Source organism: Melospiza georgiana, chromosome 7, assembly GCF_028018845.1.
Source record: "Melospiza georgiana isolate bMelGeo1 chromosome 7, bMelGeo1.pri, whole genome shotgun sequence".
Lineage (NCBI taxonomy): Eukaryota > Metazoa > Chordata > Aves > Passeriformes > Passerellidae > Melospiza > Melospiza georgiana.
The window spans coordinates 2,577,096-2,603,416 of record NC_080436.1 but is presented as its reverse complement, the minus strand read 5'-3'; the positions used below and the strand labels follow the sequence as shown (position 1 = coordinate 2,603,416).

Below are 26,321 nucleotides of genomic sequence, written 5' to 3'. Positions count from 1 at the left end.
TTCTCTTACCCTTAAAGCCATTAACAGCACAGAAATCTGTACCTGGAGCTACTCCCACAGCCCTGTGAAACCACCACAGTGCAACAACTGCTCCACTGCCCTGAGGCAACAAGGACTTAGTTACAGCTGACTGAACAATTCCTTTGGAAAATGTGATTCCATCATTTCTTTGCCATGGTTTTTAACTGACCCCATCGTGTAGAACAGCTTTGGGAGATAATGACATTGTTAGGCTGCTGTAAGGACAATCACAGTCCTCTTAAATAGAACGCAAGGCCCACGTGGTCATACTAAATAGCCAGTAACAGGAGCCACAGAAAATCCTAAAGATCCCCTGACTTTTTTTTTTTTTTTTTTGGTCAGTATTTGGGGCCTTCATAAAGGGAATTTCATGAACAGACTGCTCCCCAGAATTTCATTGCATGCTGTAGTCAAAACCCACCAAGGAAGGGAAATAAAGCTGTAAGATGGACACAAGAGAAGGCACTACTCACCTGAACACAATCCCTGCTATGAAGTAGAAGATTGCAAGGGTATCCATAACATTCCACAGGTCTGAGAAATACTTGCTGCCGTTCATGTACCACTGGGAAGGAAAAAGAACAGAAAGTAACCTCCACACAGGACAGTTTCCTTGCCCAATTACCTTTTTGTCACACAACAGATAACACCAGAGTTCATATGGCTTTCAGTTTCCCCAGAAAGAAGGGTTTAGTGTGTCCAGCAATGCCACAAGTTACTGGCAAGCTGGTTTTTTGGGTCTTGGTGTGACCCAGGAAGCACTGCAGAGGGGAGGGGGGGTCACAGTTTAGGGGTAGCTGATGCATCCTGGCTTCTCTCCCTTCACAGAGATCATTGACTGATCTGCCCCCAGCTACATGCACATGCTTTGGATCCAAGATGCAGATTTAATTTATTCTTTTAACTACAGAGCTCTCTATTTTTGAATTGCAGGTCTAGTGAGAATCCCTGCTCATTCCCAGACAGACTGGCACAGCAGCCTGGATCCCCACAGATCCTGGATCTGTGCAAGAACCAACCTCAGGAGTCAATTCAGAGGTGACTCATGAGGACAGGAAGTTTCACCAGGACAAACCTCTGCCAGGCCTGGAGAAATAAACTGCATCCCCAATCATAATTCTTTTGCATTTCAATTTTTACTGAAATAATCAAAGTTTTGGAGAGCATTGCTCAGTGAATCTCTGACTGGCATATCCAAGGAAGGCATTTCTGCCCTTAGTGCTTCTATGGGAAACAAACAGAAATCAAAGGGAGTTTTCTCCTAGGTGCTGTCTCTGCCCAGTAGCTCCCTAAATCAAACAAAACATCTGGGACTGAGGTGCAGTTCTCCAAATGCCAAGCAGTTCCTACTGCTGTGAAGTGCACAGAGGTTCTGTCCCAATTCCTCCTCCTCCAAACAGGGCTCTCCTTCACACCCCACCAGTGCACCCACTCACCTGGCTGGAGGCTACCTCCATGTGCCTAAGGAGGCAGCAGGGAAAAGGCCTCTCCAGTTTCCCTAGGGCTCTAAACTGGACTGGGAGAGCTCCAGCTACTTACAAATCCCCGGGAGCACCAGAAGTGAAAGCAGGGCTGAGCCAGTGCCTTACAGTTCAGAGACTGCTCCAGACCAAGGGCTGATTTCTCTCCAGGACTGGGTATCTGACTGCAGGGACCCCAGGCAAGCTGCTCTTACTTGCTTTGGATGTAAAAGCACAATCTGAGATACCCCTCTCTTTTATTTCTTTAAATACAAAGGACACAGACCCAATTTTGATGCAGAGTTAGAGCAATGCACACATGGTCTATCTCAGGGGAAGCCAGGGAGGAATTTCCCCAAGAAGTTTAGAGGACTGGGACACTGCTCTGCTTTTCTGCTCCATTTCTCCTACTCAGGAGCCAGAACACTGTCTACAGATAACTTGAAATCTTCAAATTTAGCTGCCTCCACTGCCAAATTGGTGCTGCCTGGCTACTGCAATCCCCTTACTAAAGGGAATTGCAGCAGTTCTACATGCTCAGGGTAGTAAGAAAAAGGGACATTGATAGGAAAATAAGGTTTCTATCCCTAAGGTTTTCCCTAGGACTTTTGCTGAGTGCACACAGGACGTGCAAGGACAGGTCCAGAGACACCAGAACCTAAATCAGCAGAAACAAACACTCCATTAGTGTTTTCATGGCAAAAAAAAAGTCTTTTACTTTTCCCCCATTTTCTTAGCAAGTAAAGTTGCCATAAACAGGGTTCTACCTTGACTATTAAAAAGGGAAAACACCACAGTAACAGCAGCATCAGAAATGTCATCTGAGCTCAAGTTAAAAAATATTATTGCAGGGTGCGATGATCCAGCAGATCACCCACAAACACTCATGAGGGGACTCAGCAGAGTCAGAAAGCAGCACCAAACCCACAGACCCACTGCTCTTTGCTCTTCTGACTGCCCCAGCATCCTCCCACTGCTCTGGCCACAGACTGGCAGAGAGCAGCTTGCCCAAAACCCACTAGATTCCATGTGAAGTGAGGAGAAGATTCCTATAAAGGCAGCCCCACATGCTGTTCCCACATCACAGCTGGTCCCTGAGTCTGCAATGAGCCACCAAAAACTGTACAGATGATTAAAAGCTAAATAGAAATGCACAAAGGTATGCAGCTTACTGGTAAAATAAAAAATAAAGGGGGTGGAATGTAGGGAAGGGAGGCAGGCACGACTTAATCTAAAGCTAATCTAAATGATCAATCTACAGCTCTGCACCAAGATAAATGTGCTAAATTTAACCCTTTATTACCAACTAGCTTGGCAAGCCAGGCATTCCTGGGGAACATCTGCACTGGCATCATCATCCTCTTGGTGCACAGACAGGAATTAAACACCAGAGGAAAAAACCCTCGGTGAGCCCTGAGCAGCTCTGCTGGGAAATGGCTCCCCTGAGCACCTGCACTGCCCCGGAGGGGAAAAGCCACAGGGCTGTGGCTCTAACACTAAGCTCTCTGGGCTTGCACGAGCTGCCTACTTGTCTCACTTCATCACAAAGCAGAATGAAGACCAGCACGTAGAGGATGATCTCCAGGGCCGTGGGTTCCTTCTGGAAATCCATCAGCAGCACGTAGGCGAAGAGCAGCAGGAAAGCGATGTAGAAGATGACGTTCCAGGAGAAGACCACAAAGGGGGAGGTGAAGAAAGACACATAATACAAGAAGAGTTTCTTACTCTTCTCCACAGGCTTTTTCCTGAGGAATTAAAAGAGGGAAAAGGTCTCAAAGCATAGCTTTTAATGCCTGGAAACATCTGTGTTCTTAAAGGAGAAAGAGCAAAGGGTGCAAGGTCTAGCTCAGGATGTTACTTCAGAGGTAAAGACATCCTGCACCCACTGCCCTCAGGCACTCCAGCAAACTGGTAATCTTCCAGCTTGGATGGGGCTTGAAGTCACCTGGGATAGTGGATGTTGTCCCTGCTCATGGCAGGGGCTGGAACAATATAAGCTTTAAGGTCCCTTCCCACCCAAACCATCCTGTGGTTCTGTGATCTTAAATCCTAGATCAGAGTGAAACACAAACTGTCAAAAGCTCATTTGGCTTTTTAATACCTTCATCTAAGACTGACTGAACACTAGAACAGCTTCCCCAGAGTGGCTGTGGAGCCTCCACCCTTGGAGAGATCCAAAACTGGGCACAGTCCACAGTCCAGCTGACCCTGTGTGAGCACAGGGTTGGACGGGATGATCTCCACCCAGCCTGACTTGCCCTAAGATTCTACAATTAATTACCTTGCTTTCCCTCTGGAAAATTTTCCCACTGATGAAAAGTCAGTTGATTACCTGAATGAGATGAAACCACAGCCTATTAAAGGGAAAAAGAACAGGCACAGTATAATCTTCCAGTTCTTTGTGTCTCTTGAAATCTCTCCATACCACTGCTTGGAAAGGAAATTCTGCAGGGAAGAAGGAAACATCCTCATTTGTGCTAACAGCAACAAAATCACCTAAGAATGCTATTTAGAACATTTGATTTGATAAAAATAAACCCCAAACTTTGATATTTCAATCAAAATACTAGAGATTTCTGTTGCAACAAACCAGAAAGGTCTCAGCAATGCTGGCTTCTTAGGGCAGCCATTCTCCATCTATGTGATGAGGAGTTAAAAATGAGGCTGAGCAGGACTTGACCTGATTGATAAAACACTCATAAACCACTGCATTCTGTGCAATGCTCATCCATGCTGGGCATTACACCCACCCTGTGCAAGCCAGGAGCAGAAATCACTTCAGGCAGCCTTTATTACCCACTTCATTATGATTTGTAGCCCCAAGCCAAGATTTTTTTCCCCTCCTGATTTACATTTGTGGGTAGAGGAGCCAACAGCCCCTGTTAGAGCACAAGAGCCACAGTGACCTGCACACCTTTCCCTCACAGCCATTACCTGCACACCTGGCTGGGCAATAAACTGCTGGTCCCTGGCCTCCACTGCTAGCTCCAGGCAGTTGCTGCCTCCCCAGGCTTCACAGGAATAAGTCAGCAGCTGCTCAGCCAGCTCTTCATCGTTGCTGTAGCACTCGGTGAACAGCTCTGCAAGGAAGAGGCAGCTCCAACTTCAATTTCCCACCAACTTGGGTGCAAATATCTTTAGTGTAATATTTGTGACGCCACATTTTCAGCACTGCAGAATGACTGTGCTGAAATCACTTTACAACCCCACTTGCACATCTTCAACTTTTGATACAGAGTTTGAGCCTGGATGGAAAACTGTAACACTAAATCGCAGAGAGAGCATTTAGTTCTGCACTAAAAAATTGAGTAAAAAATGTGAATTTCTCCTTAAATGACTCAGTAAATCTATTTGCTTCATCCTCTTTTCTTAAATTCTGTTTGGCACTGATCTGATGAATTATAGTCAGTCCAAAATTAACAGTAGGGCTGAAATAGTCAGAATCTGATGCTTTTTCCCTGGGAAATGCATTGTTCACTCCTTAGTGTCTTGCTAAATCATCAGGCCTGAGGGATGTAGATACCTTTTAAAAAGTCTATTTAAGCAGTTTTTGCTTTGTGGAATAAGAGAAAACTCTGGAAACAAGCAAGATATTTCCAGCATGGCCTTGAGCTGGTCCTTATAAAGTCACAGATAATCAATCTACTTTTTACCTGCAACTTGTTTTCACTCCCAGAAGTACTCCCACAAATCTGAAGAGTGTTTTTTTCCCAACCAGTATTCATTAGGAAAGTTTCCCCTTTTCCATATTCTCCTTCCTGTTTGTGGGCATCCTTCTTCAGCCTTGCCAGTGGAGCTAAGTAGCTTTTCTTCCCCATTAAAGAAGTTCTCCACCCCAAAAAAGACCACTTCACAACATCCACCTTTTGAAGCTGAGCTCTTAAGACAGGGCACAAAATTTCTACTGGGAACAAATAGTGTGGAAGGAATTTCCAAGCAGTAAAACCACAGGTTGACATAAAGGAAAAGTTTATTTAATGTGGGATATCTAGTTTTTGATTCCCTGGTCCCTGACCCTTCCCACTAAGTTTCTAAAGGACTCACAGAGCAGGCACTTACCTACTGCTCTTGTCTCATACTCGTTAGCCAGTTCCTCGGACTCACCAGCAGCATTTATATCATTCTTCACCTTGGCCATGCTTTTCAGGAGCTTACTGGCCCCCAGGGCTGCCAAAGTGCAGCCTCTGGTCTGTGGAGAGAGAGTGAAGTCATGCACACATCCCTCTGAGAAGGGAACATGATCATAGAACCCTGAAACCACAATGATTTGGGTAGGAAAAGACCTTAAAGTTTATCTCATCCCAACCCCCTGCCACAGGCAGGGACACCTTCCACTACACCAGGTGGAATCCTTTAAAAGTTATTCTCCATTTTGCACCTTCTCAGTTCCCAGTCCAGAATGAGCTATTTGATTCTACAACCATTCAATTACTGTTCCAAATTAGAAGTTGGATTTCAATCAAACCCCTGGAGTCAGAACCCATCCATGCTTTGGAATGGGCAGGAGCTCAGCATCCCAGATCAGGCACAGATAACAACAAACAGTGGATGTGGACTCCTGACTCACACACAGCCTTAGGAAATCAAAGTATCAAGTCCACACCCAGACACAAAATGGGCAATATAAAACCTACTGAGAGTCATCTAGCAATCATCTCTTGTGGTGTTGTGTTTGAAGCTGGATGTGGAGCCTTCAAAGGCCAAAAAGCCAAAGACACAAAACCCCAGTGCACTGCCTGCAAAGAGAAATAAAGGAGAACTCACTTGCTCCCAAATGACTTTGGACAACTCTTTCTTGTTCTGAAGAACTGACCAAATAAACAGAGCTTGCAATGGGTGCCTTGTGATAGGACACTCCTCCTGGAAGAGAGAGCAAGAATTCAGGCCTGAGATCACCAAATGTTTTCAACTGGAAGAAATCTGAGCATGGACTCTACTGTTTTTGTGTTTTCTTTGTTTCACAGCTACCTCACCAATCCCTTCTCTCAGCTCTTTGCCACTTGCCACACACTGCTGTGATTTAGGCTATATTTGATGCTTCTATTAAAGCTTTGACAAGGAAGAATCAGCCTCCCTGTTTTTCCTGAAGCTGGTACTAAAGAATATTTGTGTAAAAGGCACTTGCTGCTTTAACCACTGCAGCCAGAGAACCTCACTCAGAGCAGGATCAAAGGGCTCATCACTCACTGAGAGCTGAATCTCCATCTCATCTTTGCTGTTCTTGTAGTATCTTTTGAAACCTCTGCGGAAATCCTCCACCATCTTCCACACGAAGGTGAGGAGGGCATCGTTGTAGGAGTTCTTGGCAATCTGCAGGTTCTTGAACACCAGGCTGCTGAAGTTGTTGGTATAGAGCTCCCTCAGGACCTCTGTGGTCAGGAACTTGCGCAGATTCAAGCCATTCTCCAGGAAGAGCCGGACAAATTTGGGCCTGTCCTTCACCAGGGCTGTGAACATCACATCCTGCAGGTCTGCAGACTGGGGAGGAATGGAAAAGCAAATGTTGGGGATCACGTGAGACATGTGCACCTTATCTAAGGCCTGACACACGGTCACTGTCACATCTTCATCAGAATCAGGTTTTTTGCTGTACACAGTTGCCTTGGCTGGATGGCCCAGAGCATTTCTGGCATGGGCACATCACCTTTGCAACCACTGATGGTTCAATGGATCATCATGGAATGATGGATTGTCACTATAGGACACAAAACACGATGCAGACTCACTGCTCTTTCCAAGGTAAAAAGGGTCTTTTTATTTTCTGACTCCAAGATTTATCAATTTCCAAAAGTGACAGTGGATTGGAGGGTCACAGTGCCATCTCTCCAATGACACTGGACAAACCAACAGTCCATCAAATTTCTCCTCCTCCATAAAAGAATGCAAAACAATAAGCTATTTATATAACGTGTGTGAGAAGGTTCATTACTAGAATGTAAACATCAGAAGGCTTAGAAGAACTTAAAAAAACAGAGCGACAACGGATCACTTTGGAATGATCCAAAACGATCATTCATGGATATGGAATACCCCGAGTTGGGAAGGATCATCAAGTCTGACACCCCTGGCCCTGCACAGACAGCCCAACAATCCCACCCTGTGCATCCCTGGGAGCATTGTTCAGATGTTCCTTGGGCTCTGGCAGCCTGGGGGCTGTGCCCATTCCCTGGGCAATGCCAGCACCCTCTGGGGGAAGAATATCCAGCCTGATGTCCAGCCTGAGCCTCCCCTGACACAGCTCCAGCTGCTCCCCAGGTCCTGTCCCTGTCACAGCAGAGAGGGGAGCTGCCCCTCATGAGGAAGCAGCAGCTCCCAAGGAGGTGTGACCTCCTCTTCTCCAGGCTGAATGGCATGTGACAGTCAGTGCAGGAGCAGGAGACACTCTGGGCACAGAGGCTGAGGTGCTGGGATAGGGGGGCTCCTGTTGGGCTGAGTCCCTCCCCAGAGCTCCTGCACTCACTCAGAGGGGGCTGTACCTCCCAGTTTCGGTCGTTGGTGAAGATCTCGTCGCTGGCCAGGTCCAGCTGGTTCCACTCCAGCAGCAGCTTCAGCTGCCCGTTCCAGTTGTCCCTGTCGTGCTCGTTGGTGCTGAAAGCTGCAGAGCAGGAACAACCCCTGGTCAAGGCCAGCCATATTTATTATCTCTGCTTCTCACACTACTACTGTATTTTGGGATTGCCAGACAAAGGAGGGAATGATGAATTTGACTCCATGTTCTCAGAAGGCTAATTTATTACTTTATAATACTAAATTATATTAAAGAATGCTATACTATACTAAAGAATACAGAAAGCACACTTACTGAATGCTAAAAAGATAATAATGAAAACTCCTGACTCTTTCCAGAGTCCTGACACAACTTGGCCCTGATTGGCCAAAGAGTCAAAACAATTAACGTGAAACCAATCAAACAATCACCTGTGGGTGAACAATCTCCAAACACATTCCACATGTGAGCACAACACAGGAGAAGCAAATGAGATAAGAATTTGTTTTCCTTTCTCTCTGAGGCTTCTCAGCTTCCCAGGAGAAAATCCTGGGCAAAGGGATTTTTCAGAGAATGTGAATGTGACACACTGCCAGGACAAGATTCCTTCCAAGGGGCTTTCCCCCGACTCATGCACATCTTCCCAACTGGGGGCTGGAGGCTCAGGGATGCATTTATGGCCCAAGACAGGCCACAAAGGAGCTGCCAGGAGCACCTCATGACCAAGAACAGCACAACGCTTCCTTCAGGCTCCTCAGAGTCCTGCACTCTCTACACAGGAGAGATCCTGCAGGATTCCCAGTGGGGCCCTGTCAGCATCCCCAGGGCTCTCCAAAACGCCTTCCCAATTACCTGGTTTGGATCTTTCCCACCCTGAGAGATCCCATGCTGCTGCTACAGCCTGCCCACCCCCCTTCAGAGGAAAGCAGGCTCCACATTGTGGCAGGAGCTTAGCTCTAGAGAGATGGCACTCCTCTAAGGAAACTTCTAGAGAATAAACAGCCATCCTTCTGCCATTTATTTTTAAATCCCCAAACAAACTCAGAAAAACAGTTACTTGCCTTTGTAAAGGGCAAAGGAAATGGCATTGCTCACAATTTCATCTCCAGCTTCTTCTATTTTGATCACAGTCAGTAAATGAGGGCTCTCAAGGACTTCTTTAATCTACAAAAAAAAAAAAAAAAAAAGAAAAGTTGTGTTTCAAAGCTATCAAGGCTGTTTAGTAGCAGATCTCCTATTAGAAAGAAATTTGTCACCACATCATAGCAAAGCAGCTTCTCCTCAGTCCTGGGTTTTAACAAATTTAAACAAACCCAAATAGAAGTAGATAATGAGCTTGATTTTAAAGTCACCAAAGGACAACATTAATTATCCTCTGAAAATACAGCAAATAACTGTGATTCCCCTATGCAGATCATCTTTAACAAGAAGATATAATCTCAGTAATTAGAAGTGACTCTTAAAGTAGAAAAGATTGACAGCACAAGTTTCAACTTATGTCAAGCAGCTTGTTGGAGAACAGTCTCTAGCTCCTTGTGCTTTGTCAAAACCAGATAATTTCTCCCATAATGAAACTTTGTAGAGTTCATTTCATTTCAGCACACAGAAGACAAATAATCTTGTCCCTTTCTGATGCAGGAGGAGGCGCGCTCCAGGGCAGCCCAGCAGAAGCTGTGAGGAGTGGGGCCAGACAGGGAACAAACACTGCCTTCAGCAGCTGCCCCCTCCACAGGGAAGAGATCCTGCTGGAACCTTCTTCACTTTCCTGTCACCACACACCTGCTGACCTGACTGCAGCCCCCACAATGCCTTTGTCCCAATCCCTGCAGATGGAGAATGTTCCTTTTTTAAATCTGCACAGGTGTAGCATGGCCAGGAGCCCTGCACAGCCCGTGGGTACCCCCAGACAGCAACACCCCTGCCTTGGAAGGCAGCATCTGCTCCCTGCAGCTCCTCCCACAGCACCGACTCACCCACTTGATCCAGCTCTCCGTCTCCTCCTCGGAGAGCCTGGAGATGGTGCGGGGCAGGAACCTGAGCAGGCTCTCCTTGACACAGGAGGAGGCCAGCGTGCCCTCGGCCTCCAGCAGGCTGGCAATGACATCGGCGATGCGCCCCGAGCCCTCCACCACCACACACGGGATCTTGCTCTTGATGGCCACGTTGATGGACTGGGGACACACGGGGAGAGGAGAGCACTTGAGCATGAGTGCTACTGAGTAAGGAAGCCTAGAGAACAACAGAAACCCACAGCCCACAGCAGTATTTTTACTGTTATACACCCATACTTTACCAGTGACAACACTTTAAAGCATCATCATCTGATGAGAGAGGGCTGTGAGAGCCCCAGAGAGACTGGGGGTCAGAAATCACCATCTGCCAAACTTTCACAGAATCACAGAGCAATTTGTGTTGGGAGGGACCTCAAAGCACATCTTGTCCCCCCACCCTGCCATGGGCAGGGACACCTTCCACTAGGCCAGGCTGCTCAGCTTGAGAGTGGGTCAGCAGATCAGGACAGCAGCCAAGTGGAAATGGCATTCAGGTCACACAACAGTGCTGCCCAGCCACAGCCACTGCTGCTTTATGGCTCAGCATTGCTCAGCTGAGACCAAGGGCTCTGGATTTATCTGCTGGAGGCATCAGCAGCAGTGTTTTACAGAGAGATCACTTCTGTAGCATCACAAAAACATCAAACTCTAATGTTACTGAAAGTCTCCAAGTAGCCACTGACATGATTTCTCACACAGCAACATTGTCCATGGATTAACAGCAAGACAAAAATCTGCTGGAATCGTGCTGGAAGGACCATTAACCCATTAAGGCGAAGACCATAGGAGACACTGATTTCATTTGCATCCCTACACTGAGAACAGTCACAGCATGAGCTGCTGCCAGCAAATTGCACAAAGGGAGTCAATGCAAGTTATCACCAAGCACTGAAAAAACAGAACAGCTATTAGTTAAGAGAGTTTCTTGAGAACAAAAACAAAACAAAAAAATCACCTCAGTCATCAAAACCGTGCACACATTGCTCCTGTCAACTGGAGCAGGTCTCTGACAAAGGCAAGGAGGCTTTTCTTATCAGCTAGATGAAAGGGGTTTTCTAAAGAAGGGTTCAGCTAAAGTGCATGTTTTACATCACAGGGAAATTTCAAACAGAAGCTTGGAGCAGTTTTACCTCTCCCTCACTAATGCTGATTCTTGTCATCATGCACCAGCCACAGAAGCTGAGGAAGGGGGAGCCTTTCCTGGCCAGCCCTGCCAGGACCAAGGCATGGCAAGGACAGACATCCACAGCATGGACTCTGCTGAGTCATCTGGGCTGGTCAGAGACTCAGTTTACTCCTTGAAAAAAGGCTTCACCTCAGAATAGCTCAGTGCACTTCCCACACTGAGAAATAAAAACTCGGCATGACATAAACCACCCTCGGGTTGCACCAGGAGAGGTTTAGGTTGGATATCACAGAAAATTCTTCACTGAAAGGGTTATCAAGAACTGAAACAGGCTGCTTATGGAAGTCACTATTCCTGAAGTGTCCAAAAAATGTGTGGATGTAGCACCTGAGGACATGGTTTGGTGGTGAACATGCTAAATTGACCATGGGATCTTAGAGATCTTTTCCAACTTCAATGTTATTATGATCCTATGAAAGGGCCAAGAGAGAGGCATGAACCCTTAACGGAACCATCATCCAGGTACTTCCCAGAGGAAACTCTTGCCAGGAATTATGCATTTGATTTAACAAGGTTTTTACTCATTCTGGTCAGGCAGCTACTAACTCTGTGTTATGTATCACTGCCAAACAGTGGGTTTGAGGTCTCTCCAAAAAGTGTGAAATCATAAGTCTGCACAGCTACAGCACCTGGCAGTCAGTCAGCTCCTTCAGTGATGGCCGAATCCTTTCTCAAACATCAGCAATTTGGAGCTAAAAGGAAATGGACATATTCAACACAACCCTCTGAGCACAGCTTTCCTCTAAAACCTGACTGGATGCTTCATTTCATATCAGGACCTCTGATTAACACTGCATCTGAATCTATCTACAACTGGGCAAAGACAAAATTCATCATGTGAATGGAGCCAACCCCCCAGGAAACATACAGGGAGGCTAGGATAGCAATCTGGAATTTCACACACTGATTCAGACCAACTGATTAACACCAGCAACACAGTGGTAGCAGAGATCGTGCTCTGAAATCACATTGTTTATCCTCCTGACAAGCAAAATTTGATTAACCTTGACAGTAACAGCACAGCTCTGGTGAGAACAGGAAGTACCAAGATAACACCTACAAAAACAAAATCATAAATATAATGCTGCTTCAACTTTATTTTTGCAGCATCCTACTCTCTTGCACAATCCAGCTCTCTGTACAGGCTAAACCAGCTCTTCCTGCAGTTGGTCAGAGCTTGTCCTCACTGTTCCTGTTCCCTTCCCACATGGCCTGACTCCACACCCCCTCACTCTGAAAGCCCTGGGCAGGTCCCTTTGCTCCCTCAGGCCACTCATCCTCACTCTGGCAAGGTGGATGGGCAAGCACCAAGCCTGGGTTTTAACCCTGAGAGAGATTTAGAAGGGATCTCCCTTTCCCCCTCCCCTCAGAGTCACTTACACATCCTGTTTCAAGGAATTTCTTTGCTCTGTTCAGCCTCCTCCTGCCTGTCTTCTGTTTGAAGAGGATGTCTGGTCCATCTCCATGTAGGCTTGGAAGGGTCAGAGTCAGCAGAGCCCTCCTGCCCTGCTCAGCTGCCAAGACTTAAACCAGCTCTAGATCTAAACTAGACTCCAAATGTATTTAAAATGCACTTATAAGAAACAGGGAGAGAAACTTTTTACATGGGTAGATAGTGATAGGACAAGAGGGTATGGTTTTAAACTACAAGGGGAGAAATTTATATTTACATTAGGAGATGATTCACTGTGAGGGTGGGCAGGGCCTGGCACAGGGTGCCCAGAGAAGCTCCTGGATCCCTGGAAGTGTCCAAGGCTGGGCTGGATGGGGCTTGGAGAAACCTGGGATAGTGGAAGGTGTCCCTGCCCGTGGAACTGAGTGGTCTTTAATGTCCCTTCACGTTCTGGGGTGTGGAAAAACTGAGACAACTGAACTGTCCCAGCCAATACTTTTCCAGGATGTCAGCCCAAGGCAGAAACTTTGCAGAGAAATTTTAACAGAAACAAACTTCAAAAGCTTAAATTGCAAACAAGGTCCTTCTGTAGCAAGTGCAAGGCAAGCTTCTGTAAATAACAGCACTCTCTATTTCATCAAGTTTCTTTTGGAGCAATCAGTCTTCAATATCAGAGCAATGCCCCTGTTGTCATTCCTGGAAATAAATAAAAGAAATGAACTTACTTTCAAAGTCTCCTTCCCACCACCTTGGGCAAAACACACAATTGGGATCTTCCCGCCGTAATTAGATTCTGTGAAATATGCCAAAAGAAAAAAGAAGGCAAAATATTAAATCAATTAATGCAGTTTAAACAACTTTTTTTTTTCCTGAGTACAATGAAAGAATTTCTAAGCCATTCATGCAAATACTAGTTTGCTGTTGATTTTGCCAGAGTTACTAACAGCTGTTCTTGATAAAAACTCAGTTTTGCCTAACATTCAGACACCCTTCTCCAACAGAAGGTTTTCCCTTCTAGAAAGCCTAATTCTTTCTATCTCTGAAGGCCTTAAAATGGAATTTTATTGTATTTATCTGCTCCTTTGACTCAGAGAGTCAAAGGAGCAGATAAACACAATAAAATTTTGAGTCTCAGAGAAAGGTTCTTATCACAAACTCAAGATACAGAACCTCTCAGTTCACATTTCCAGTCGTAAAAAGAAGTAAGAATTCTGTAACTGGAGCTAGTGTCTGAGAGACATTCCAAAAAAAACCCAAAACAACCAAACCCAAACAACAACACTCACAAAAGCTTTTTAAGAATTTATTGCTAAGGTGTTTGATTTTTTTTTTTTTTTTTGGTAAAGAAGTGAGTGAAAGAGAAATTATTTAGCAGTAGGTTGCAGGTGGCTCAATCACCCTCATAAATAAATATTTTGGGAAAAGCCAAATTTCAGCTCCTGTGTAACTGTGCTCCAGCTACCTGGAATTCAGTGGGGATGGATATAGAAGGGCCCGCTTCTAAGAGGAAGGGAGGGAAGGGCTGTGTGGCTGAAATGAAGCATTTCCTGTGACACAAAGGACGCACAGAAAGGAAGATGAGGGGAAGGTGCTGCTCCTGAAAGAGCTCCAGATGCACTGCAGATCACACACACAGTGTGAACCTTCCAGCTCAGCAGCCACAGGATGCTGCCAGTGCCTTCTGATTCCAAGGAAATCACTGTGGCTGTGCCCCAGAGCATGCAGAGGCAGCAGGAGGAGGAGGAGGAGGAGGATACCTGGGATGACCCTCTCTGAAATGTACTTCTCCAGCTGGGTCCGCACTTTGGCCTCCGTGGTGGGGTGCCCGTGGGTGCCATTGTCCACCAGCAGCAGATGAGTGTGGTTGTTATCCAGGCAGTACAGGGGGTCTCTCTTCAGGTCATCCATGATGTAGTGGGCCAAGTAGCTCCCCTGGGGGCACACAGTGTCTTTGACAATGATTCAAGGACACACACACCTTATTTATGTGGTGGGACAGTTTTTCAGAGGTGTTCTGTCGTGTTTGGCGGACAAGAGACAAGGGGGGGGGCTGTCCCTTCTGACAGGAAGGATAGCAGGGTCAAGCTATGTCAGGGAAGGGATAGGTTGGATATTGGGAAAAAAATTTTCACTGGAAGAATAATAAAGTACTGGAATGCTCTTCCCAGGGAGGTGGTGGAATCACCATCTCTGGATGTGTTTTAAAAAAGGCTGGACACGGCACTTGGTGCTAGAGTCTAGCTGAGGTGTTAGGGCATAGGTTGGACTCAATGATCTTAGAGGTCTCTTCCAGCCTCATTATTCTGTGATTCTGTAATGAAGATCCTAAACAGCAGCAGCAGGCACCCACCGTGTGCCTTAGCTCATGGGAAGCCCTGCTGTGGGGGAGTGCACAGGGAATTCAGAGCTGGAATAACCATGGGAGTGGGTTATTCCCTAAAGCAATGCCAGACACAGAGTTACAGCAGCTGAACTCCCACACAGACATGCCAAAACCTGGCACAGCTGAAATCCTCCTCACCAGGCCTGATGTGTGGGACTAACTAGGGCACGAGAACATTTTAGTTTCCTCCTGTTCTGGGAAGAACTCCTGACATTTTGAGGCTGAGCCTCCTCTTTCTTTCCCCACCACCCCATCCATGCAGCCCTTGAGGATGTGGTTAAACTGTGAATGTGGTGGCAGCACTGGGCTGACAGCTGGACTCTTAGAAGTCACAGCTTGTCCAACCTTAATTTTAAGCTCATTAATAACCCCACTGTAAGAGCCTGAGTGAGAGATGTGGGACTCTAGGCAGCTCTTCAAAATGCAGTTTATTCCATCCAAGATGTCACAGCAATCCAGGGTTGTGGGTGACAGAGCTGTGCCTACAGCTGTCAGCTCCAGCTGCAGGCAGGTCTGGAGACCCTTTGGTTTTGGTTACAATGCATTTTATATTTTTCTTTGCTGAGCATCTTCATATAGTAGAACCAATCTATACCTTAACTTTTACCTACAGTCTATCATAACTACTGTCATTACCATATTCATGTTACTATTCTCCAATCACTAAAAGTCAGCACATTAGAGTTTAAGCTAGAAGTTGTTTTTCAGTTTTCTTGCAGTGGAAAATTCTGAGACCTTTTTTCTACTTGCAACATTTGCTGACTTGTTTGCCTGTGCTATCTTTCTGCTTGGTAAAAACATCTTGTTTGGGGTGGGTTTATCCTTTGCTCTAAGCCATAAAATCCCCTTCTAACTAACACACCCTTTGCCTCCTTGGTTATCCAGTAATGCTGGCTCAGCAATTCTTTTCTTCTATATCAAAACTTGCTTTCATTTCTATTCCTTCTGCAGATTCTACATGTAAAAATGTTTCTGCCAAGCACACATATCTGTGAGACTGTTTTGTGAAGCTTTCACCCTTCCCACACGCCATGGCGCGCTCCTTACGTCGCTGGTGGCGGTGCGGATGAGCGATTCGCGGTTGGAGATCATGCCCCAGGCGGCGATGCCGATGGCCACCACGTTCTCCTCGGAGCTGCGGCTGATGGTGTTGTCCCTCACCACCTCCCCGATGTACTTCATCAGCCCGTAGTGCGTTCCCCCGGTGAAGATCCAGGCTCCTGGAACAACACCCGCTCGCCTGGGGGAGCACAGCCCAGCACCCACCCTGCCACGGCATCAAAGACATAACCAAACCCCTCTTGTGACCTTGGGGGTGGCTCTTCAATTGAGCACAAGAGAGATGATACACAACTCACTTATGCTATCACAGGCACCCCTGAGTCCACTCCCCTAAATCCCACTCCCGCTACTTCCAAACCATTAATGCCACACATGTCCCAAGTGAGATGTGAATTTTAAGGAATTTAGGGAGTATAGAGGAGCTGAGGTTTTAGTTAGAGATAAGCTTTGTTGGAGTTAATCAAAGCAAATGGGTAGGCCCTGATGAAGTTGAGTGTCACAGACAACTTTTCTGAAAAATCCTTTCCTTATTATTTTTTCTCCTGAGAAGCTGAGAGGCCTCAGGAACAAAATGTAAACATTGATTATCTGCTGCTCTGGAATGCAACAGGTGCATCTGTGATTGATCTCATGTGCTTGTTTCTAATTAATGGCCAGTCACAGCCCAGCTGTCCAGACTGTCTCAGTCAGTCACAAGCCTTTGTTATCATTTTTCTATTCTGAGCTAGCCTTCTGATGAAATCCTTTCTTCTATTATTTTAATATAGTTTAAATATAATATATATCATAAAATAATAAATCAAGCCTTCTGAAACATGGAATCAAGATTCTCATCTCTTCCCTGGTCTTGGGACCCCTGTGAACACCATCACACCATCACCCAGTAGTTAACTAATAACTGATTGCTTGTCAACACAATGTTTGGTTAGCTGGGTTTATAAAGAAGAATATAGAAACCAATAAATAGCTTTTAGGAACATAAGACAATTGTGGCCTCCTCTGTTCTGAAACCAGTTGAAGACGGGAATGGGAGTTCTACCAAGGGTTCATTTGTCATATCTGCATTGAAAAGGCAGAAAGGTCAGAACGAGGAAGACTTCATTTACTTCCTCATTTTGGGACCCCTCCCCATGAAAGGGACCACTGACCCATTCCAAGGAACAAACTGTGCAAGCTTAATGGTTGAACTAATTACCAAATGAATGAATTTGAACTAATTACCATATGAAACAGAGAATGGGAGGCACCAAAGTTATGAATATACATTTGTATTTTGGGTATTCAATGCTTGTATAGATAAAAGGACTCTGTAATCACCTGTATATTGCAGTGTGTACTTGGCAGCTATCCCACAATAAACACACATTTTCTAGGTTTAAACTGCTAGAGAGTCTTTGTCCGTCACAGTTGGATATCGGTACTAGATCAACATCCATATTTTTAATAAATCACATTTGGCAGCAGACAGATGAGCGCTCTGCTCCCCCCCAGACCCTTGCAGCTGCTGCCCCTGCAGCCCTGCAGCGCAGCAGTGAGGTGGCAGAGGCCCAGCAGCAGGTGCTCACCCTTGGACTGGGCGATGTAGATCAGCCTGCTGAAGATCTTGCGCATGCGGGGCTTGAGCGCGAAGTTCTTGGCGCCGCCGGTGACGGAGATGACGAGGTTGGGGGTCTTCAGGTTCCAGTGCTGGGTCATGAGGTCGTAGAGGGTCTCAGAGTCTGTGTCACACGACAGGCGGATGTACTTGGGGAGAGAAAACAGGAGAACAAACACAGCAGGAGATAAATAGAGGTGGCTGGGAACAACCCAGCAACTGCATTTTCTTCTCTGCAGCTCAGCCTTGTTCCAGCAGCCAGGAGATGAAAGGAAAGATGAAGATGAAATCCTTGTTCTTCCCCTGAAGCACCTTTATCCTTCCCCTACAACCAGGCACCCAACCCAGCTTCCTCTAGAGAGGGCAAGAGCAGTTGTGGCATTCACATTCTCAGAAAAAATCCCTTCACCCAGGGTTTTTCTCCTGGGAAGCTGAATAGCCTCAGAGAAAAGGAAAACAATTCTTATCTCATTTGCTTCTCCTGTGCTGTGCTCATGTGGAATGTGTTTGGAGATTGTTCACCCACAGGTGGTTGTTTCATTGGGTTCTGCTGTGAGTTGTTTTGGCTCTTTGGCCAATCAGGGCCAAGCTGTGTCAGACTCTGGAAAGAGTCAGGAGTTTTCATTGTTATCTTTTTAGCATTCAATAATTGTCCTTTCTGTATTCTTTAGTATAGTATAGCATTCTTTAATATAATATAGTATTATAAAATAACAAATTAGTTTTCTGAGAACGTGGAGTCAGATGCATAATTCCTGCCTTCACTGGGGCATTTCCCAGCAAACACAATAAGCAATGACCTTGGGCTTCAGAGGAGCTCTGCAAGGATGAACACACCACCCCTACAGCAACTAACTCCAGTGGTGCTATTTAAAGCTTGGATTATGAATCAGAGGCAGCATTGTTGAAAGTGAACTAATAATCATAATGACAGTTGTATTTTGATTACACTATTCAAATAAATTCCAGGCTCCGTGTGAGAGGTGTCCCTATCACAACGCTTACCCACTCCAGTGCTTCAAGTACAAGGCAAAACAAATGCATCAAATTTGTAGTAAAGCTTGAACACTCTACAAAGATGCCAAAAAGCACCTAAGAGACATAATTTAGCTTCAGGTAGACTTAACATGTCTCCATTTATTTAAAAGCTTCTCTGGCCTTGTCATGCTTTGCTATTTTAAACCCCTTCACTTTTTCATCACTTTTGGAAGACATTCATGGCTGCACAAGCCAAATCAGGAGATGAAAAGGTGGACCTGAACCATAGAGGATTTAATATGGATTGCCCAGTACTTGCAGGAGAGCCAAATGAAAGGATTACTTCGAGAAGGAAATGTCTCCACCTAAGAGACACTGAACTTGAATAAAAATGTTCATGTGCTCCAAGACAGGTTCCCAGAAGGAGTTAAAGCATTCAGGGCATCACAGAGGATGCTGAGCAGGCTCCAGCAGCTACACAGGAGAGCTGAGGGACTCACACAGCCTCTGCCCTAAGAAGCCTCAGTCTCTTGAAGCTTTGAGTGTTTTTCTGGAGGGGAACCCCTATAGGAGAGGGGGGAGCTACCAGGAAAAATACCCTGCCCATAGCAAAGTGTCAGCTCCAGTGCCGGCGGTGAACTGCAGTGCTCAGCCCCTCTCTCCTGCGGAGTGCAAGGATGCCATCTCGTGGTGCTGCTGGATGCTGCTGGATCCCAGGCCAGGGATGGCGATTCGGGAAGCCGCTCTGGGCTCCCAGAACGGTAAATGCGGCGACTGAGATGCTCGTGGGTGTTAGAGGGTCTGAGCAGCACGGCAGAAACGAAGAGCTCAAAAGCTGGACTTACAGAGGGTGGGATTTTATAGAATCCCAGAGTGGTTTGGGCTGGAAGGGAGCTTAAAGATGCTTTAGTCTCATCCTTGCTATGAGCACCTTCCATCATCCCAGGGTGCTCCAAGCCCCATCCAGCCTGGCCTTGGGCACTGCCAGGGATCCAGGGGCAGCCACAGCCCCTCTGGACAACCTGTGCCAGCGCCTCATCACCCTCACAGTGAGGAATGAGGAATTTCTTCCCAATATCCCATCCAGCCCTGCCCTCTGGCAGTGGGAGCCATTCCCTGTGTCCTGTCCCTCCGTGCCTTCTCCCCAGTCCCTCTCCAGCTCTCCTGGAGCCCCTTTAGGGACTCTGAGCTCTTCCTGGAGCCTTCTCCTCTCCAGGTGAGCACTCCCAGCTCTCCCAACTTGTCCTCAAACCTCTTTATGGGTTTGTTCACATCTCATTTCTGCTCAGAACTTTTCGGGACTCGTGTGTCCTAAAAAGCACAGTGCAGGGTATAAAACTTCCCATCCCTCACTGGTAACTGACAGCAATTCTCAGGTCACCCTGAGATTTATGTCATCTCTGCTGTGCATCCACAGAAAATACTTGGCAATCTTCAGGAGCAGTAGGTGCCTTGCTGTGCAGGGAATAAGAACAGGGAATTACGATGTGATTCCAGCCAACATTCCAATGGGATGGACAAGGAGACCTATGTGCAGTGTTTGAACAAAGAATGCTCTGAAATATGCACAGTGGCCTTGAGAGTCCACATGAAACAAGTGAGGCCCCATGAACTGATCCCCAGAGTTGGAAGTGGGGAAGACACACTCTGAGGAAAGAACATTTAACCTTTGAGAAGTCTGAAATATTGCAAGAGAGCAAAGCACTTTTTGTTCCAGTACAGTCACACAGCAGCTTACAACTAAGCAGGACAAAGCTAAAACGTGCACATCAAAAAATATGTGAAGTACGTGGATCTGTTAAAGCCTGATTTGAAACTTGCAGTCTCATTTCCCACTCAAGTGCCTCTTATTTCTGCTACTTTGCATAAAACAAACTAAATTCATTTACATAGCAGGCTCTGATTTTCCTCATTATTTTGATTGTCCCAAGCAACCTGCACTGGTGTTAAATATCAGCCATTTCGAGGCAGCAGATGAGCTCAGCCACATGTGACTCCTCACAAGCACCAGTATAAACCACCAAAAACAGCAACAGCAGCTATTTTCTTCTTCCCACACCTCCACTGTCCACGCTCAGAGCAAAGACACAAGGGAAAAAACCCAACAAATGGAATAAAACTTTTGAAGTTCCACAGACGTCTTACATCCCTCCAGAACTCTCCACCATGGGAAATATTCAATATGCAATTGTTTATAGACCTGAGCGAGCTGGTCTATGAGGATATAAAATAATTCAGGGATTATTTTATATACATTCACTATCATTCACCCATTCTCCTGCCATGCCTGGAAAGAGAAAATCTCTTTTCACTCCCATGACCAGCCTAACTAACAAGTAACACAGAAGGAATTATCCTTTGTTACCTATTTTCAGGGCTTGAAAAACAAGCTTGTGCCCTTTGTAGCTTGTCTCCATTCTGCCAACAGAATAAAATCCATTTCACCTTCCTTGCTTTTGAGGAGCTTCCACTGGTATTCCACAGGGCCTTCATGAATATCCTTAATATTTCCCCTTACCTTTCCTCTTTTTCCCAAGTTTTCAAACTGGATGTCCCCAAAGGCATCAGTAGGCAGCTCCTTGGTGTGCTTCTTGTAGTTCCATTTCTCAGTGGTGTTTACCTGGGTGCCTTCTATGTGCTGATTTTCAGGGTATCCACATTTACATAAGTTACCCCTGAAAGAAGAGGGAATAGGCATCCCTGAGGAAACCCTGAGCACAGGAAAGTGAGCTCTGCCAGCAAGGAAAGCAGCAGGTGGAGCTACAGAACCAGTTGTACGTGGGACTATACTGGGATTTAGCACCTGACAAAGCAGAGCAACACCTGATGCTGCTTCCTTCCCCAAACCTGCTTCTGCCCAGCGCTGGGAAGAGGGACACAGCTCAGGAACCAGGCTGTGCTGAGGGGTTTCTTCCCTTTTTTTTGCCCTTAACCACACAGGATGAGTTCCCTGCATCTCCTCTCCCAGGTGACAAGTCACAGGACGGGTGAAAAAAGGCCTCAGGTTGTGCCTGGGGAGGTTCAGATTGGATATTAGGAAAAAGAATTGTATGGAAAGGGGTGTCAGGCATTGGTACAGGCTGCCCAGGGTGGTGGTGCAGCCACCATCCCTAGAAGTATTCCAAAATTACATGGATGTGATGTGGCACTTGAGGACATGCTTTAGTGGTGGTGCTGGGCTGACTTGGTTTTAAAGGTCCTCTCCACAGCCCACATTCCTGCTTCCACACAGGACACGGAGCAGGGGGAATTGCTTGTCTCCTTTAGAAAGGTTTCTTTTACTCTGCTGTACCTTGCAAATGATACCAGCTTACCTTAAAAATATCTAGACAAAAATAACCCAGCAAGTCCTGCAATCCTCTCCCAGAGGGCTTGCAGGAAGAGAAGCTGATGAGCACCAGCTCCTCCATCCATTGTTGGTGCCTCGCCAGACATCCCATTTTTGATGGCAGAGGAGGACCCTGAGTGAGACTTTCTGAAATGAGACTAATTTTCCTCCCAGCTTCAGAGAAGAATGGTGTCAGAGAGCCCTCAGAGCTCAATATCAGCATTTCTGCAGCTGTATTTGTTTGATCATTTTTCTCCTGAGACTAAAAACCACCCCAAAACCACAAAGCAGCATTATGGTCCTCAAACCAGCACTGCACTGGTACCTGTGCCTGACAATGGAGCCAGTTTAATGCCCTGTCTTAAGAGAACATCAGCCTGAGCAAAACTTCGTGGTTTGTGCACAAAATTAGTGATTTGGGTTTAAAAGGAAAATTTAAATTATGCAAACATCTGGTGCATACACCTTTTCATACACCAATACCAGAGCTGCATCCTTCAAGCATCCCATTGCCCCATTTATGCTTCAAATAGGGAATTTGATATTAAACCCTGTGACAGAGCTGCTGGAAGATGAGATCCCTAGTTTTGCATCAAGTTACTTGAGGAGTGACCCAAACAAGGGGAATGAGGTGAGATTGCACCGCTAGATCCAGGCTCTGAACAAAAAAGACCCAAAACTTTTCTCCCTTCCTTTGCAGACAGAAATCCCCTCATGCACCAGCCCACCATTCTTGAAAAACAAGAGAAAAATATCTCCTTACATGGACTTGGTGTCCTTTGTAAAAAAGACACATTCTCTCTTCTTAAAGTTTTCTTGGATGAAGTTGGCCAAATCCTGGAAGATAAATTTTAGAAGTTTATTTCTGATAACTCACAAAACAGAAGAGACCTCAGTAATATCACAGTCAGTGTGAACACAAAGATACTGCTTAAAACACTACGGCAAACATTCTTCCCAATGGTAAAAAGAAAAAATAAAGATGAAAAAGAGAACATTGGAAAGTTCTTTAGGGTAGGGGCTGTTTTAATTCAACACACAGACCCCAGCAGGAGTCCAGAACAACTTCAAGTCCTCCTTTATGGGAGCTCAGTGAAATGTGAAGTCTCTGCAGCTTGTTTAACCATTAACTCTGCTATTAACCTTGAAACTCTAATTCGTCCCTCATCTGCCTCTTCGAGCTAAGAAAGCAAAGAGAAATTCTCACTTGCTCATGAAGTGTTGGGGGTTTTTTGTTTGCTTTTAAGTATAGTTAGATTTGCAGGGCAAGATTTCACCTGGGACACAAAGGGAAGACAGGCAGCCATAGTTCAGTTGTTCGACACAACACTTTTGTTTAGTTTGACACAACACTTGTGGTTAAACAGCAGGTAGAAAAAGTTGTTCCAAGCAGAAGAAAACATTACAAGCATTATATCCAAGGAAAGGAAAACGGAAGGGAACGCATTCAACCAGTAAAAGTCACAGCAGTGCAAGACCAAAAACATAAAAGGAGAGGGAAGCACTTGCTGAAGTCCTAAGGATTGGCCATATTAGGGCGTTCTGCAAACCCATCAGGAGCAGGGAATCTGCCACACAGTTGCTGGAGTCAGCAATCTTTCAGGCATGAAAGGATGTTTAACAGAACCATATGTTGGCTGCCTTGGCCATCAAGCTGGTTCTTTACACAGACAAATTTGTCTCTTGCTGCCACGTGGGACACGGTTTAAAACCAGAAGTGATGGAGAAAGCTCAATGAAGAGCTACAGGGCTCAAAAGGAAGGCAATACACCCTCAGGGTTTCACCCTGCCGGCTGCTGCTTGAGGGTCACTGGTTAGGAAAGTGTCCCCACAAAGGGGAAAGTGACAAATCCATCACATGCTGCCCTGACCTGAGCGAATTCACCGCTGTGGCCCCTCCCAAGACAGCAGAGTGTACCAGGTACTCACAGCATCGCTGCAAGCCACGTCTATGCTGCGAGACATGCTGGAATAGAGGAGCCTGGAGCTCTCAAAATTGCCATTCCTTCGATGCCTCATGCTGCCCATGGAAGCCTGGAAAAGCACAGTAGAGGGGGAGATGGAGGACAACCAGACAACAGCAAGGGCACTTTGTGCCCTAGCAAGGCAAGGAAGAGGTTGTTTGAATCCAGCAAAAAGAATTAGGAAGGAGATTATTCATAAAGTGTGAAATAAAAATTCAGAAAATATATTTTCTATTATTCCATACCACAAAGAGACTTTCTTTTATCTTTCGCCTCCCCAAAGTCAACATCCTTTGAGAAAGAAACATACCTTAAGAGCCATCTCATTCAGTTCATTCCCATATTTTAACTCTTTTGTCTCTGATAAGAAAGCTCGGGCTTATATACATGAACAGTCCTTAATCCAATGTATTTGCAAATTAAAGGGGCTATTAAAGAAATGCTTCAGGCACAGAGGAAAACCTGCAGTGTTAAAGCAGTTGGCTCAGCAGGGGAGCTTAGAGAAGCAGCACCCACCACTGATCCCACTCCTGGAACAAGGACAGTCAATGTGCAAACCAAAGAGCAAGTGGATTTAAAGGATATTGGATCCAAAATTTAGGGAGTGACTTATAGAAGCAAACACATTTCAATTGCCCTCTGAAGCAGATCTCTGTGTTGAAGTCAGTGTCTTTGAAGGAGCATCACTGCACTTGCAGCAAAGCACAGAACAAAATAATATTTATTCTAATATAAATATTTCAATTCCCTTCATGCCACTCTGTGAATAATATTGGCAAAGGCCTTTTCCTGAAAGAAAAGCTATCAGCCAGTGAACATGGGGAGCTCAGAGCCTACTTGTGCTTCCATCACTGTTTTCTCTCCTGCCTGTGTGCTCTGGGTTTGCCCCTGGGCTAACATTGCCACTGCATGGCACACAAAGCACCCCTCCCAGGCACAGCATCACTGAAGCATCACCCTGTAAATACAGAGCTCCTGAGTGCCAGGAACCAGCAAGTGTGAACGTTTCCTTGGGGCACTCCACACAGGAGGAATGGCATGGGCAGTGGGAAGCTGCAGCTTCGGTAAACAGAATTGATGGGATGTGCTGTGAGCAAGCCCCCAAAGCAGTAAGAAACTGCAACTTTCCACAAAGACACAAATATTTGTGTGTTATGGTTATTTTTAAAATCCTTTGAAAAACATTTCGTGTTGAGGGGGAGCATGATCCAAACACCAAGCAAGGATCCAACACAAAAAAGGATCCAAACATGAACCAAGGATCCAAACACAAAAAAGGATCCAGACACAAATAGAGGATCCAAACACAAATTGAGGATCCAAGCACCAAACAAGGATCCAAGCACCAAACAAGGATCCAAACACAAATTGAGGATCCAAACACAAATTGAGGATCCAAACACAAATTGAGGATCCAAATATGAATCAAGAATCCAAACACAAAAAAGGATCCAAACACAATTTGGATGTTGTTCACTGTGCATGGCAGAAGCCCTCAGCTGCTTCCCCCAAATTCTGCAGCATGCCCAGGGATCTGTGCCACTCTGTCACTGATAAGTGATGGAAGAGCACAGAAAAAAGCTCTCCTCCTCCTTCTTCCTAGCTCCCGCACAGAACAGGAATGATTTCAACCCAAGAAAAGGAAAAAAAGGCTGGAAAGTGAATGGCTGGAAGGCTGGGCCCAGAAAGGAGGGAACAGAATTAAATCCAGCTGGTGGCCAGTCACCAGTGGGGCTCCCCAGGGCTCAGTACTGGGCCCAGCTCTGTTTAATACTTTTATCTTTACCAGGGACATGGCTGAGGGGATGGAGGGCACCCTCAGGCAGCTGCAGACACAGAGTTGGTGGCATGTGGATCTGCTGGGGGGCAGGAGGCTCTGCAGAGGGATCCATGGGCCCAGGGTCAGCAAGGCCAAGGGCCAGCTCCTTGTGAGCCCATGGGACACTGCAGGCTCAGGGAGGAGCAGCTGGGAAGCTGGAAAAGGCCCTGGTGGTGCTGGGGACAGGGCTGGAAAAGGCCCTGGCAGTGCTGGGGACAGGACTGGACACGAGGTCATGGCCCCCAGGCTGTGCCAGCCGTGGTGTGACACCCCAGGGCAGGGATTGTCCCCAGGGCTGGCCCTGCTGAGGCCCCTCCAGGGCTGGGGCCAGTTCTGGGCACTCACAGCCAGAGGGACCCTGAGGGGACACTGGAGAATGGCCAGGGCAGGGAATGGAGCCCCAGGAGGGGCTGAGGGAGCTGGGCAGGGGCTCAGCCTGGAGCAAAGGAGGCTCAGGGGGCCCTTGTGGCTCTGCACAGCTTCTGCCAGGAGGGGACAGCCGGGGTGGACAGGGACAGGAGCAGAGGGAATGGCCTCAGGCTGGGCCAGGGGAGGCTCAGGTGGATTTTGGGATAAATTGAATCCCTGAAAGGGT

General features: G+C 46.3%; 1 protein-coding gene across 1 annotated transcript in view; it reads right to left on the bottom strand.

Moving 5' to 3' along the window:
* Positions 1 to 23,962, bottom strand: part of TRPM8 (transient receptor potential cation channel subfamily M member 8) — a 33,671-nt gene extending 9,709 nt beyond the window's left edge. The window contains exons 1-17 of the mRNA XM_058028436.1: positions 23,873 to 23,962; positions 22,707 to 22,780; positions 21,134 to 21,290; positions 17,609 to 17,786; positions 16,029 to 16,201; positions 14,356 to 14,530; positions 13,324 to 13,391; positions 9,942 to 10,139; positions 9,030 to 9,132; positions 7,958 to 8,076; positions 6,669 to 6,959; positions 6,246 to 6,335; positions 5,541 to 5,670; positions 4,416 to 4,561; positions 3,814 to 3,926; positions 3,010 to 3,226; positions 495 to 586 (exon numbers count right to left, since the gene is read on the bottom strand). Of these exons, the coding sequence (XP_057884419.1) occupies positions 495 to 586; positions 3,010 to 3,226; positions 3,814 to 3,926; positions 4,416 to 4,561; positions 5,541 to 5,670; positions 6,246 to 6,335; positions 6,669 to 6,959; positions 7,958 to 8,076; positions 9,030 to 9,132; positions 9,942 to 10,139; positions 13,324 to 13,391; positions 14,356 to 14,530; positions 16,029 to 16,201; positions 17,609 to 17,786; positions 21,134 to 21,290; positions 22,707 to 22,780; positions 23,873 to 23,962 (2,414 nt within the window). The remainder of the gene's footprint in view (positions 1 to 494; positions 587 to 3,009; positions 3,227 to 3,813; positions 3,927 to 4,415; positions 4,562 to 5,540; positions 5,671 to 6,245; positions 6,336 to 6,668; positions 6,960 to 7,957; positions 8,077 to 9,029; positions 9,133 to 9,941; positions 10,140 to 13,323; positions 13,392 to 14,355; positions 14,531 to 16,028; positions 16,202 to 17,608; positions 17,787 to 21,133; positions 21,291 to 22,706; positions 22,781 to 23,872) is intronic.
* Positions 23,963 to 26,321: the final 2,359 nt, after the last annotated feature.